General features: G+C 34.0%; 1 protein-coding gene across 3 annotated transcripts in view; it reads left to right on the top strand.

Moving 5' to 3' along the window:
* The first annotated feature begins 2,638 nt into the window (after positions 1-2,638).
* Positions 2,639-16,888, top strand: part of LOC145242631 (uncharacterized) — a 110,586-nt gene continuing 96,336 nt past the window's right edge. The window contains exon 1 of one of the 3 annotated variants that reach the window (XM_080105751.1): positions 2,639-2,825. In XM_080105751.1, the coding sequence (XP_079961877.1) occupies positions 2,717-2,825 (109 nt within the window). In that variant the 5' untranslated portion in view covers positions 2,639-2,716. The remainder of the gene's footprint in view (positions 2,826-16,888) is intronic. The other 2 variants (XM_080105752.1, XM_080105750.1) reach the window with 2 other exon arrangements.

Here is a 16,888-nt window from a genome sequence, read left to right as displayed (position 1 = left end):
TTGGAAGTTCTGGAAGCACACACCATCAAAGAACCAGAAATAAAACAAACACAACAGAAATAAAAAGAAAATTGGAAAGGAATACCTCAGAAGAACAAAAGAAAATCTCGAAAATAAACTATATAGTAGAAACCTAATAAAAGATATAAACACATGGGAAGTACCATGCTTAAAATACTACGGACCGTTTATAGGCTGGACCAAAGAAAAATTGTGGCATCTCAACCAGAAGATCAGGAAACTCATGACTATGCACAATGCATTACACCCAAGGAATAATGCTGACCGACTCTATTTGAAAAAGAAAAGACGGAGAAGACTGTGTAAATGACACGAGAATAAAATTAGAAAAATGATGCAGAATACTGAAAGAATAATTACCTCCGCAAGAGACACTAAAAAACGAACAATATAGAAAAAAAAAAAGGAAAGGCAAGGGACAAGATGAGAAAATATAAACGGGAAAAGAACAACTAAATGAACGATTCATAAATATGACAACATATGAGACTAACGAAAACATTTGGACATGGATACAAAAAAACGAAACCTAAACATAAAAACTGAATCCTTAATAACAGCGGCACAAGATAACACGATTAGAAACAACGATATCAAAGCAAGAAGAGACAAGAGATAAGAAAATAGTAAATGCAAACTCTGTAGTAAAGAAACGAAACAATGAACCACATAATAAATGAATGCAACAAACTAGCCAAAAGAGAATATAAAATAGACACAATCAAGCGAGGAAAGTAGTAAATACACTGGGAATTATACATCTTGAACACCCAGACAGATGATATAAGCTCAAACTGGCAACATTTCTTGAAAATGAAAAGCACAAAATCCTATGGGACATGGATATACAAACAGATAAAACCATCCAAGCGAGAAGACCGAACGTCATAATAATTAACAAGAAGATTGTAGATTTTTCAGTTCCAACAGACCACATAGTGAAGATCAAGTAGACGGAGCCGCGGAGCGAATACACAGAATTGACTAGGGAGTTAAAAAGGATATTGAAAATGAAGAAAATCAAGATAACATCACTAACTGTCGGAGCACTAGGAACAACACCAAAAACTTCGGGAAAAATGGGAGAGATTGGAATCAGAGGGATGACCGAGAAGATACAACGGATAACAATAATAAAATAACTAATATTTTAAGGAAAATCCTTGAATGCAACGACTAATACAAATGAGCCACAGGCGCAAGCTGGACATATAGAAACTGCTATAGACGTTAAACACACACACAAAACACACACACACACACCATATAGAAGCTGCTATAGACGTTAAACACACACACAAAACACACACACACACCATATAGAAGCTGCTATAGACGTTAAACACACACACAAAACACACACACACACACACCATATAGAAGCAAGAAAAATGTAACTATGATTGTAAGTTTACCCTCCCATTCACCTACACAAAAATAGTGGGGACATTGGCATTAACAGGTATAATACTAAAGAGTTGAAGAGGGTCGAGAAGGAGAGAAAGCATTAGCCAGACATCCGCTTGATGAGTGTGAGAATGATTGGGATCTTGGGGAAGTGTATTGCCCCCCCCCCTAATTCCAATGAGGACCAGTAGTTGCTGCCAACGAAAAATCAATAGTAAACGGCTGTTACGATAACGTAAATTCATCTGCAAAGGTTATCGAAAGAGGTGGGGAGTACTGGGAATCTGGGGAGACTTGTTGTACAGGTTGTTCTGAAAGACAAATATTTGATGATGACTTGTATGACTACTCCTAGTGAGTAAATAAATAAATAAATAAATAAATAAATAAATAATAATAATAATAATAATAATAATAATAATAATAATAATAATAATAATAATAATAATACATTTTATTTTTAAAAAAAAAAGGTGTTTGTTTTGTTTTTAGTTATAAATGCGAAAACGTTCCTTTCAAGTTGAAAGGGTGCAAAAACAAACAACAACAAAAAAACAAAGAAAAAAAAACAAAAAGAAACAAAGCAACCAAAACAAGTCAAAGAAACTGAAAATGGTTTCTTAAGGAGAAAAATAAGAAAACAACGCAAGAAATATCTCACATAAGCCAATCCCAGTCGTCCACAATAATGGATTCTATTGTAGACAGCGTTCAATACAATCGTGGTTACGTCTTTACTTTTTTTGTTCTCAAAGAAAAGACAATTCGGCCATTAAAGTGGTTTTTATTGGACTTTTATTGTTGTCTCCGTCTATCTCCTTCTTTGGCGTCGTCGGCCTTTCCAGCTGTCGATTTCGCCTTCAAAGTGAAGATGATTTCTTCTTCTTCTTCTTCTTCTTCTTCTTCTTCTTCTTCTTCTTCTTCTACTACTACTACTACTACTACTACTACTACTACTACTACTACTTTTTCTCACCCTCTATCACTCTCCAACTCTCCCACACAATTCATAATCACACTAAATACAATCTTATATATTTCCCCTTTTTCTTATAGAAGCCACGAAATATTTAGGTATTTCAATAAAAGGTATATATAGGATATTCAAATCAATAAAATCGATCAGAACAGTTCCTGCATTTTTTTCATTAATTTAAAAGTCAGTATTTCTTATTCAAATTCAACCAATGCGTACGTGTCTCGTTGAGGTTGATTTTCTTTTAAACCAATCAGAATCCTTGAAATCTACTTTTTCAGCCAAACCGTTTTCAGAAGCTCCCTATATAAAATGAGTCGTGTTTTGATTCCCGGACCAGTCGAAGAAAATTCTATCGCTATGATCGGATTCCGTTCTCTTTTTGTGACCTTATTTTTGCTGGGCGCCGCCCTGGCTACAGGTATGTCTAATACGCATGCAGGTACACACCAACACATCTTACACACGTTCATGTGTACTCACATCCATAATCAGCCATGCTCACACAAGTACATTAACAAAAACACATAAATTCCTATCTCTACTATTATATAAAAGAAGTTTTTTCTCTATGTGTGAGTGTGCGTGTGTGAGAGAGAGAGAGAGGTCGTTCCCCATAGACTCGAAAACGACTGGGTCAATTTTTTGAAATCTCACACAAATATACTTGATGTGTCTGGGAGTGTTCTTAGATAGGGTTTGTATTAAAAATCGATGATCAAAAGCAAGGAATCCGAGTTTGACCAAAGTTAATCCTTTTATGCAAGCTAAAATCACACGTGCAGTTGAGAAGTTTCATCACCGCAGAAGCAGAAAGGCCTTACCTATAAAATCAACTGTATATTCTTTTATAAGACAGAGGCGCGTTCGAAGTGAATGTTTCTTTTCAGAGCACGATTGAATCATGATGTCTGACTTTTGTACGTTATCTTTAATTCAAGTGATTATGTAAAAATAATTTCATAAAATTAACAGTTGCTTCTTTGATAAGACAGGGGCGCGTCCGAAATGAATGTTTCTGTTTACAGAACAAGTGAACCATGGTACTTGACTTTTACATTTTAAACTTAAAGTGAAGCCATTATTTATAGATAACTTTATAAAATTAACAATAGATTCTCTACAGTGCAATGTAGACTATAATGTATTGTGTACTAAAACACAATGGGGAGGTATGCGTAACTTCCTTTCGGTACACTGTGGTTGACCGCGAACTAAAGCAGGCACTCAATGGATTTCATCAAAAAAAATGTGAGATTAAACCGATTTCGATGACAATAAAAATATGTGAGGGTGGAACATTTATTGATCCTTATTTAATCCTGGACAACGTGGAGTCTCCCTGCTAATAGACATATAATAGTCATACAACTAACAATAATAAGTTACTCGTTACACTCCTCCTATGCATTTTTGAATTTGTTAACAAAATATACCGTAACACACGAATATTATAGTTAAATTCAAACTACATCCCCCGATACTTGCTATTCCGAATTCGTGTTCGTAGGGCGTCATCAATAGACTGTTTCTTGCCAACATAATTGATGGCACACAAAAAATGATTAAATTAAAATAAAATAAGTTTGGTTGTTTTTCTTCTAGGAAAGTGTCATTACGGTTGCTGCGGAACTGTCAAAGAAAGCGGCGAAGACTCAGAATAATATCTTTATTTGAAGTTTTATAATAAAAATATATTTCTGAAACAAGATTTTTACCGCCTAGTCTGACAGGCTCGTTGCAACCGTCCAAGGACTTTGCTTGAAAAAAACCTTATTGCTTTTTTTTTTTTTAATGTGACTATTTTCAGTCTCCAATCATTTATATAGTTGAAAAACAGCCCTACGTACACAAATTCAGAATCGGGCGTCAGCAACTGTCGGGGGGTGGGGACGTAGTTTGAATTAAACCAATATATATATATATATATATATATATATATATATATATATATATATATATATATATATATATATATATATATACTGTTTTAACAAAAACCAAGACTTCAAAGAATGGGTTGATAGCAATAAGTAGTGTATTTCATTGCTAGTTACAATTGTTTCAAGACTATTCGGACAAATTCAAACATTATGTCGTTTGAACATTTTCACAAGAACAGCCTTTCTTCAGATTTATTGAATCAAAGACACTTTAACAATAAAACATTATGGAAACCATTTCCCTTATAAGGAAAAGAAAACAAGCGAAACTATTTTACCTCTATCGCATATTTGCCAATGCGATCCCCGATAGTTTATTTAACAACAGTTAAATTTCTATTAAGCATAATGTAGTATAGGCACCGCCAAAAATGGCCGAAAAATCAAGTTGTTGTTGTTTTTTAAAACGAAATTACATTTATTAAAATCCATTATTTCTGAGTAACTCTTTTTTTCCAGAAAGATAAAACCCTGAATTTTATCATATAGAAAACAGAATAATGTAAAACGTTTTCTAATATTTTTAATTAAATTTTAAATGTTAAATTTTCCCAAAAAGTTAACAATTGACATTTTTTGTCTTGCACAAAAAACGTACATAAATATTTAAATAAAAAAGGTTTTTGAAATATTTATTTATTTGTTGTCTAACTAAGATTTATGATGATTTTCTATGAGAATATGCAAAAATATTATAATATAAGTACCTGGATTTCAAATAATTCCACTTATTCATATAGGCAACCAGTTACTTCGCGTCGATCTAGAGTCTAGATCGACAATGTTTACGTTTATATTTGATAAAAAGCAAACTATGGAAGACCAAATAGGTAAAAAAAAAAACTTATTTTTCAGTGACGAAAATTTCAATGTATTATTAACGCTGAGGCTGGCCAGTACCAGATGGGTGACCATTTGCATGAGTTTGGTTTTTAATGTGTATGTGTGTGGGGGCCAGGCTCCCCAAAATGGGGGGGGGGAATTAAAGCAGAATAAAAAAAAATATTTCAGCGCGTTTGGTCCACCGTAGTCGAAAGGCGACAAACGTTTTCAAACGGGATCGAAAAAATGATACTATTTTTAACACAAAAGGCACAATATTTATCGAATTTCTTTTTTGTATCGATTCTTCAAAGCATGCCCTGTTTAATAATGGTCATGCATTATTCGGCTCGCTAAAAAGAAATTGTTAATTTATTTATCAAAGATTTTAAAATGGCTTTTTTCGTATAAATATCAAAAAAAATTTTGTTGTTGTTTTGCTTAACTTAAATGAATTATTTTACTTAACATATTCACCGAATTTCACACTTCAAAACTCAAAAGCGGAATAAAAAAAGTTCTGATATTCAGACGTCAAAAAAAGGTATGCAAACAATTTTTTTAAAATCTATAATTCTGTTACTTACAACAATACAATATGTTGTGTTCGGTTTCAGATGATTATTTTAAGCATATTTGTACCCCCTCAAAACAAGGGGGGTTGTAGGCAATATATATATATATATATATATATATATATATATATATATATATATATATATATATATATATATACTGTTTATGAAAAATAAGTACACTGTTATAAAGTTCATTCTTCTCTTGATAATCGCTGAAAATTTCGTATTGATCGGATAATTACCTGATTTTTGGTAGATTTTTAAAAAGACGGTCTGTCAAAAAGTACTTACCTGCCCCCCCCTCAGTTTTGGTGGTGCTTAATGTAGTATGTAGTGTATAACCGCAAAATGAGTCACATGTATTGTCTACCATATCATGTCTACAGCCGCGAACGCCTATACAATCGCAGCCTTCAGAGAGTTTATCGTGCTGTGGGCGTGCGTTTTCGTCTTGGTCTGGATCATGCACCAAAAAGAAATTGTCAACAGTATTACTGTCTGGTGAAAAGGGCGATCAGAAGTCTGGCGACCAGTGGTGATGAATATTGTTTAGCAGCCATGTTTGGTTCGTATTAGCTTTGGATGTAGGCGTAGAATCTTGACGGAAGCTATAAGAGGCGTCTGGTAGCGATCTTGTCTATTCAGAGCTTCACCACTCTGGGTATTTCGATTACATTTTGTCAAATGTCGGGTTTAGCGCCAACACCCTATATATATATATATATATATATATATATATATATATATATATATATATGTTTTATTTTTTATTATTATTTAAAACACATATTTGCTCTGCAATAGTATTGAACACTTTCTTAAGATTTTAATTTGCATATTCTTTTAAACATTCATTTTAATTAATTCCCTATTAGATTTTTCGGTTTTCTTATGTCATGACCATCTAGAGTTAACTATTACGTGTAATTAGATTCATGCAGATATTCTCCATGATTTATACTTGCATAATATTTACGTAAAATCTTCACAGTAAACAAAAAATTGTTTCTATATATATTTTTGTTTAATCTATTAGTCTATCTATCAATCTATATATCTATAAAAGTGAACGTATCTGTGTATCTGTCTATTTTTGTATCTGTCTGTGTGTGTACATTTCCCTACGCAATAACTCTGTCAATTTTAAGTCTACAGAATCAAAATTTGATATAGAGGGTACTGAGATTTGGGACATCTATGTGATCGGTTTTCGGCCAGAAATTTGGCGATTAAGGGATCAAACGTCAACGATTTGACCTTTGAGAACTCTACCAAACTCCTCCGACAACTTTGGATCTAAACACTTAAAATTTTAGATATAGGTTCCTTGGTCATGGATCTAGCTTAAAACAATACATTTTAAGGGCTCATAATAGGGGTCAAAGTTAAACAAATTGACCGCTTTTTGTTTTGTTTTTTTTGCTCAACATACACCTCCAAATACCCGGGCAACGCCGGGCACCCATGCTAGTATATCTATAAAAGTTAACGTGTCTGTGTGTGTATCTGTCTGTCTGTGTACATTTCCATACGCAATAACTCTGTCAATTTCCAGTCTACAGACTCGAAATTTGATATACAGAATACTGAGATTTGGGAAAATCTTTGTAATCCGTTTTCAGCCAGAAATTTGGCTGTTAATGGGTCCAAGTTTAACGATTTTACCTTTGAGAACTCTAACAAACTCCCCGCCAATTTTGGGTTTAAACTCTTGTTTTAAATATAGGTTCCTTGGACATGGATCTAACTTAATAACTTGATTTGAGCCATAAACTATAAATGTTAAGGGGTCAAAGTTAAAAAAAAAATAGACCGCTTTTTTTTTGCTTAACATACACTTTCAAACACCCGGGCAACGCCGGGCTGAAATGCTAGTATATATATATATATAATTATTTTCACAGCCAAACAACGGCATAGCTCACAAGAGGCATGACAGCCAACAAACCGAAAGTCCAAGACTCAAGTTTTGCCCTCATTTGGATGCGAGTAAAAAAATTCCTACTTGTGAGACATCGGCTTAGGTTATAGCCTGGTTGGATGACCGCATTCCTTGTTCGAGACGAAGTAGGTCCATTTCATAGTCGCATTTCGCCGTGGTTTGCTTGATTTGTGTTAATCAACTTTCTTGTGTGCAGCGTGTTTGCTGATGTGGCCAAAGTACTCGCCTCACAGGCAAGAGACTCGGGTTTCGAATCAAGAGTTCGAACATGTCTAACCGATGAGCCCAAATGAGGCCGAAACTCGAGTCTTGAACTTCCGGTTTGTTATCTGCCATGGCTTGTGAGCTGCAACGTTGTTTGGATGTGGAAATAATAATATAATCTCTCACATTATATATATATATATATATATATATATATATATATATATATATATATATAAGAAATGGTAATTAATAAAAACCTGAAGAGAGTGCTCAATACTGTTGTAGAGCAAATATGCGTTTTATTTTTTTTACCGTATTTTTCTGTTTAGTTACATTATTGTTTTTTGGCCGTCATGTAGACTTCTCAGACTTTACAGAAATGTTCGTTTATGGTGGAATGAAAGAATGAATGATGTCAGTGGAGTGGTGCGAGAAAAGCGGAAAAAGAAAAAAGGAGAAAGGTGGGAGGGGGTGCTTGGTAGGTCGGTAGTGCTTTAGTTTTGGAGTTCAAGAACATTAGGTGATTGTAGGGGGTCTGGGAAGTACAACGTTTCGTCAGAGCATTTTCCATTAAATTTTTGTAAAATAGGCACAGGAATGAAACATTTCGTCGATGGGACAGGGGAAGAAGTTTGGTTGACAGCGCGGGACCTATCAGGTTGGCGATTCTTTTTTTAACCCTTTCTAGGATGAGAAAAGCTAGTAGCCGATGCACCAGTCCAAATGTGGTAAGAACACTCTATACATGCGCGAATTATGGCCTAGTACTACGTTCAACTATAAGTCAGTATCAAAATAATTCCGACTCGATCAATATATATTCTAGGGGGAATTGAATCGAAATGTTGCATTAAAAAAATTAAGAAAGCAGCATCGAATATTGCTTTTGTAAAAAGAAAGCTATCGATGGAATACATTTGCGAATAAGGTCGGCTTTACTTTATATATTATATAAATTGTATGTCATATATAGATAGGTTTTAAGTGTTGCTAGACATACGAATGCTTCAAACTGAGTTATTTTTTCCACAGTTCGAACTTTTGTTCATGGTGTCATCGGCACAAACAATTAGTTATATAAAATCATCTACAATCAGATATTGCTCTGCTTGTGTGAACGATAAGTTTAATATTATCGCAACAAACACACACACACATACACACATATATATATATATTACAAATAAATGACAAAACTCTACATTCCAAATGTCATGATGTTGATCAACTTACAATTTATTCCTTTAAGTACGTTGACATTCAAATTATTGACAGCACCTGTTTCGTAGCGCAAAATCATTCATTTAATTATTATATCAATCAATGAATCTATTCTGCCCTAAACTCCTCAACTTACTAGGAAACAAGTGCTGTCAAGAACTGCGAATGCCAACGTGCTTTGTCATTTATTTATCATGCAATGACATTGAGCTTCATAAATTAAGGATTGGTATGAATAAAAGGTGAAATATAATTAAAATATATATTATATACTAGCCGTACCCGACCACGCGTTGCTGTGGCTTAGTTTGTGTAAATCAACCCCCCACCACCACCACTACCAAAAAAAAAAAGACAAAATTCATTTTTTAAAAGGAATTAGTGTGGCAAACTGTTTGTTTTTTTTTAGAAAAATATCCTTAAGTTAATTAATAAAGAAAAATTTTATGTATTTACTTATTTGCGGACTGTTACTTTCATCTCCTATAGTTGTTGTTTCGTGACAACCCGTGAATACATAAGGAAAGGCGGAATGAAAAGTAGGTAGGTGAACTTTTTTGCTTTTGTGATAACAATTTATCGTAGTGAGCTGCATGGTAAAACAAACACACGGACACAGAAACACACAAGAAAAATAATAATCGGAGTTAGAGAAGAGCGAGTGAGACAGCGGGAGAGAGAGAGAGAGAAAGAGAGAGAGAGAGAAAGAAAGAGAGATGGAACGAATATATACAGAGAGAGAGAGAGAGAGAGAGAGAGAGATGGAGAGAGTACATAAAAACTGCTGTAGATAATGTTAACGCCGTGAAATGTTTGCACCTTTCCCTAGTCGAGGATTGAACATACAATATATATAAGTGTGTGTGTGTGTGTGTGTGTATGTGTGTATGTGTGTGTGTGTGTGTGTGTGTGTGTGTGTGTGCCGACCACAAAGTTTTGTCTATATCACACATCTTCAATGCGGTAGGGGAGGCAACTACATTAAGCTGGGATCGAAACTTGACCGTCTAGACATCGTTTCTAACGACTTTATCATCCTCTGGCTGCTGCTAAGAATAAGCAAAATCTTGATGATAAACATTATCAAATGCTGAAAGCTTTATTTGTTCTTTTATTTGTTTACACAAAGGGCATTGCGTGTGAATGTTAGGCATTTCACTCACCATTTTATCGTGGAACGGCGTTTTAAGGCAGTAACATGAAATATTTGAGAAAATTTCAATTTATAGAAGTTAATGATGCAAATCACTATTTTTTAATTACCTTAGCTCCCCCAAATAATGGCCTGGATTAAAGTGCTAACTAATTTGGCTCAGGATCTTAGATATAACTTAATCTAATTTTATTGGACAAGAACATATAGCATAAACAAATTTGGACGCATGTTTTCTATTTTATTTTGAAACATTTTCAAACACATTTAAAAGTAATGATTTCTGATTCATTTTTTCAGTTTTCATCTTCGAATGCATAATACAATAGAAAGAGAACCTGAATACCTACTAAACACTATCCTCGATTGTCTAAATGTTATGTTGTTAGTCCACCGGGAAAAAAAAAACACCCGAAAGTAAAATAGTCGATTATTATGATGAGTATTATAATAGTCGATTTTTATCATTGTAATTATTTTGATCTAAAAATGTTATCGATGCGAAAATTATATTAAGTTTAAATATTTACATTTAATAGTTCCCAGGAATGTTGACTTTATGTTTACTTCAATAGATGGAATTTAAGCTAACGATATTTAAAAAAGATACCTGATAAAAAAAAAAGATAGACAAGGATCTTTAGGCTACGTGTAGTGATGACGTAATGGAAATGATAGATTATGAGACACGACAGTTTAGTTACAAGAGAAAGTTCGATATGCAACGTGCTAGCAGCCGAGCGGAATTTTTGGACTTTGACGCAGGTGGAAGTCAAAATCGGGCTACTTAACTGTTCTGGGGTAACTGACACCCCTATTCCTGTCTCCACATGGACTCTCCCATCGCTGTGAAAGGCAGCCATTTTGGACTCTCTAATCAGAGATTCCATGCCAGCCTAGTCGTTGACATGACTTTACAGACTCTCCTGTTTGGTATTGTGAACCCCTAAAATAAGGCCACAACATTAACAAGATGTAGTCGCATACAAAACGTGCCAACTCTGCAAAGGAACCCAGCAAGAATAAATGAAATATATACAGTTAAATCCGAAATTATTGGCACCCTTTCAATTTTTACATTTTTTTGGAGAAAAAAACATTTTTTGATTAATTATTTTTATTAAAGTGTTGATGAACATTTATATCGACCATCTACAGATCTCCTGAAACACTTTTAATTTATTATAAAATATTAAAAATAAATATTATTAATGATAACAAAAAACAGACGAATTCAAATTTATTGGCACCTTTTATCAATAGCCACTTGCAAAGCCTTTGTTTTTAATAACAGCTTTCAGTCGTTTTCTATACAACATTACTAAATTCCTACACACATCAACAGGAACATTAAACAATTTTTCCTTGGCGATATCTTCTAATTCCCTCAGGTTCCTTGGTTTCCTTCTTTTCATGTTCGCCTTCACCACAGCCCACAAGTTTTCCATTGGATTAAAGTCCGGACTTTGACTTGGCCACTTCAGGACGTTTATTTCATTATCCAAAAGGCATTTCTTCACCGTTTTTCGCCGTATGTTTTGGATCATTGTCCTGTTGGAAGACCCAGTTGGTTCCAAGAATAAGGGCTTCAGCAGAAGGTTTCAGATTTTCAGTCAATATTTTAATGTATTGATCTTGCCTCATGATGCCATCCACAGTGACAAGTTTTCCAGTGCCATTGGCCGAAAAGTAACCCCAAAACATACGGTTTCCTCCACCATACTTCACCGTAGGGACTATATTCTTTGGGTTGAAGGCTTCTCTTTTCTTCCGCCACACAAACGACATATCTCTGCTGCCAAAAGTTCAATTTTAGTCTCATCTGACCATAAAACTGAACCCCCAAAAGTTGAATCCTTGTCAATAAACTCCCGTGCAAACTCTAAGCGGGCTTTAACATGTTTCTTGGAGAGGAGAGGAGTCTTCCTTGGTCGGTACTTCTGAATCCCGTGTTACTTCAGTGCCCTCCTCAATGTCGAAAAAAAAAATTTCAATACCTTGATCGCTCAATTGTTGGACTACTTTCTTACCAGTAGTTTTCGGGTCCTTTTCCACTTCTCGAATGATTGTCGTACACTTCTGGGAAAAGGTTTCTTTTTACGGCTTCGACCCGTCACTGTTGATAGAGGAACTTCAAAACGCTTGGAAATGGATTTGTACCTTTTATGTGTGCATCCACTATTTTCTGTCTTACATCGAAACTGTGTTCCTTAATTTTAGCCATCTTTGCAGTCTGGTTTTATTGATAAAGTGAAGGATTGACTAATGCACGTTATTTATAGAAGACTTTGGAACGTTCGAGAAGATGATGCAATACCCAACTCATAATAAACAAGTATTATTTTGCATAAAATATCGTGAATTCTATGATAAAAATCATTGGTGCCAATAAATTCGAATTCGTCTGTTTTTGTTATCATTAATAATATTTATTTTAAATATTTTATAATAAACTAAAAGTGTTTCAGGAGATCTGTAGATGGTCGATATAAATGTTCATCAACACTTTAATAAAAATAATTAGTGAAAAAATGTTTTTCTCCAAACAACGCAAACATTGAAAGGGTGCCAATAATTTCGGATTTAACTGTAATTTCGGCTTTGGCGTTTTCACTTCTCCGAGAAAAGCACTTTTAATTTCAGGACAGATGAAAGGAAGATTGGAGGTAATGTGGATTTTTGCTGGTGTTCTCACCGACAACGATGTTCGTCTCGTGTTTACATCCTATCGGTAAACTGTTAACATATGTATATACACATCAACACACAATAGGTAATCACAGATCACAACAGGGTTAAGACGATCATAAATGTTATATGTACTGTTAAAAATATATACTAGACAAACCACATATCACAACACGTGATAGTCATAACTTAACAAACACTCGTTATATATATATGCTGACAATATTGTTATACACACACACACACACACACACACACACACACACACACACGCACACACCGGTTATATAAGACAAGATCTCTCTGTACAGGGGTTTTCAGTACAATCTAGCATGAGGATATTTTCCATACAAGTAAACCTGACTAAATATTCCAAATCACATAGAATTCACGACCAACATAAGATCTTGGGATGGATAACCCACACTGTCTTTTACGAGTAACGGTACATCTTCTCCAAGTCATGTTACCTCAAGTAACAGCATAAAGCTGGATACTCCGCCAGACTAGATGAATTCTTGTTCTAGAATCCAGTAAGTGCAAGAGACCACAATAAAGATATACTATAACATTTAAAAGGTCGGTTTACTAACTCAGTGCTTGAGAAGTAAAGGTGAACTTGAATATTCGAATATGTGTTTGATATCAAGTGTTTGCCCCAGGAAGCAGACTTTTGATTTCTGAGAAGTTCGGCTGAAATAAAATAAAACAAACAAAAAATATATAACTTTTTTTCGTTATTCGGCAACGTTACTTATGATAGAAGTATGCATTTTTACAGGATTTCAATTATAGAAAACAGGATCAACTTCTTGTGTTAATAGAACATGAAAAGAATACCTCATTATATTATGCAACTAGATGGCAGCCCAGCGTTGGCCGGTCGTACAATACGCTTAAACATATTTTAATTTATGCAGATTGTGTATGTATTATTATAGAATAAATCCTCTATTGATTATTATATATTACGAGGAATAATTTGCCCGGTAGACTAATTTGAAAAAAATAATAGAATAAATACATAAATAAATAAATACACAAATAAATAAATAAATAAATCATAATAATAATAATAATAATAATAATAATAATAATAATAATAATAATAATAATAATAATGTCGCTTATAAAATTCTCTCTCCGTTGGCAATATCACGTCAGCTGATATTTAGGCTTGACGATGTATGCCCTGGAAAAATCACTTCTGATTAATGTTTAGTCTTAAAATATGCAAGCGGAGAAATGATTTGCGGCGATTTTAAATTGTAACACTCCTTTTATCTTTAATTGAACTCATTAATAAGAAAACGAAGATAAAATCGTGAGGTACACCCCGGCTTGAACAGTCGAATGATCTACCACTATGATATGTCACCAGATTACAATAAATCTGTTTTTTTTTTTTTGGTTTTGTTTTGTTTTTAAAGAAATGATATACTGAAATTTTATTATCTCCCTATATATCTATAAAGAGACGAGCTATTTGTAAGATCGGATTTTTTCAATTTCCGATACTTATCGGATGAATTTCTGTACAAAACATATCTAAGAACACTGCCAGGCATATAAATTGACTAAACGTGAATTTGAAAAAGATAAGTTCAGCCATTTCGGAATCTATAAGGAAGGAACTCACGCACACAAAAATAATTTTATATAATAGAGATAGAGATTCTTATTGTTAGTTCATTTAGTGTTATTATGATAGGCTAGTGTTTAGGAGAATTAGAGAAAGCTAGAAGATGATAACTTATCAAACGGTTAATTTTCGTGTTGCAGGGAAAGGCTGTCCCCTTCCCATGTAAATAAGAAAAATATTAGATAAGTGAAAATGAGATTAGGATAAGCCTAGAATCGAACCCTGTAGGCAAAGTCAAGAAATGGAACGTGAGAAATTACTCTATTGTTGAATTCTATTAGAATAGTTAAATATTGTTTATATCGGAAAAAAGAATTGATTGTTCATTCTTTTAGGAATCTGAATATTAAATATGTCAGTAAAAGAATGAACAATGCAAATTAAATTATATTCTTTAAAATAAGGTTAGTTTAGAGTTGAGGATTCTTTTGTGTCAAAAGTGTGTTTTGGACAAACATATGCATAGCCACATGAAATTAGTCACGTTTGAAAAACACGCTTCTGACGTCATAGACAAAGAACAATTATCCATGTAGTTCTATGGGTTCGTCAGTCAGTTAGAGTCAGTCAGAGAGAGTTGAGAGTCAGTCAGTGGCAGTCAGTTGGTCAGTTGACCCTTTGGAAGCGAAATGTAGAAGATTAACCATGTAGATACAAGTGAATTCGTGACGTCATCGACCGGCCGATCAGATGAATGAAGCAATCATCATCATGTTTTGTAAGTGTTGTCTCGTGTCGTCATTCAGTTACAACAGAAAAAGTAATTGTTACTATCATTATCTATAATGAACATTGTGTAACCCTTCGAGGGTTGTGCATCTCTCCTCCTCTGTGTTAAGAACTTGTATACATCTCCAGTCAGTATATATATATGAAGTCCCAAGCATCCAGAACTGTAATATATATAAATGTCTTCTCTCCCTCATCATCACTATCGTTCTATCCGTTATATGTATTGTCCCAATATGAGTCCCCTGCTATTCAAAGTATCTATACTTATATACAAAAGACACTCTGTGTGTGTGTGTGTGTGTGTGTGTGTGTGTGTGTGTGTGTGTGTGTGTGTGTGTGTGTGTGTTTCATATGGACTTCAAAACGGCTGGGCCGATTTTTTTTTTAAATATCACAAAAACATACCTTATGTGTCTGGTAGTGTTTTTACATTATTTTTGTATCAGAATGCTTCTGATAAGTATGGAAAATCGATAATCGATTTTGATCAAAGTTAATACTTTTATGCAGCCTAATATCGCAAGTGCATTTGAAAAGTTTTATCATCGTACAAGCAGAAGGGCCAGACGTATAAAATCAACAGAAGATTCTTTGATAAGACAGATCCGCGTTCGAAATGACTGTTTCTGTTTAGAGCACAATTCAACAACGATACTTGAATTTTTCATTTGAAACTTTAATTCAAGCCATTATATAAACAATTTTATAAAATATACAGTAGGTTCTCTACAGTGCAATGTCGATTAGGATGTATTGTAGATTAAGTCACTGCAGGACGGCATTAACCACAGACTAGAGCAGACAATCAATCGATATGATTGAAAAATGGTCGATTTCACTGATTTCGATGGCAATAAAAGTATTGAAAGTGTGGAACATTCGTTGATCCTCATTCAATCCTGGATAACATCGGGTCTCCTTGCTAGTCTGTTATAATACTGAAACAATCGTGATAATGGGGTTACAAGTGTAGAATATTAATTTAAATAAGTGGTACAAAAATAGGTGTTCGTAAACGCGTCATATAGAACAAAAAAATGGAAAACAGCGAGTGTCGAGAAGAAGCCTTCAGTAGAAATTGCTATAAAGCAAATAAGCTTACGAAAATGGAACAAGTATAAAAAATAAGTCCCTAAAAGTATACGTATGTAGGTCATTGTAGCTGCCGATTTAATTAGACTTGGCTAGGTTTCAGGAAAGCTGGAGAAAATATATTATAACTTACCGAGTATACGTATGTAGGTCATTGTAGCTTAGTAAAGTATACGTATGTAGGTCATTGTAGCTGCCAAGTTAATTAGACTTGGCTAGGTTTCAGGAAAGCCGGAGAAAATATATTATAACTTACCGAACTGGAAGAAAGGTCGATTTTCGTAAGTAAATATTTTCGGAATCTTATTAAACTAGAACAATGCCTGTGAGAGTAGGACAAACTGTCAGACTATCGCTTTATAATGGTACTAGCTGGATGCCCAACGTCGTCTGGTTGTACAATAATTTAAACATTATATTTTAATTTATGCAGAAATACCAGAATCACTCCTCTATTGAATATT

Source organism: Euprymna scolopes, chromosome 21, assembly GCF_053919585.1.
Source record: "Euprymna scolopes isolate OS-2025 chromosome 21, ASM5391958v1, whole genome shotgun sequence".
NCBI lineage: Eukaryota > Metazoa > Mollusca > Cephalopoda > Sepiida > Sepiolidae > Euprymna > Euprymna scolopes.
The sequence above is the reverse complement of the archived record's forward strand: the minus strand, read 5'-3'. Positions and strand labels throughout refer to the sequence as shown.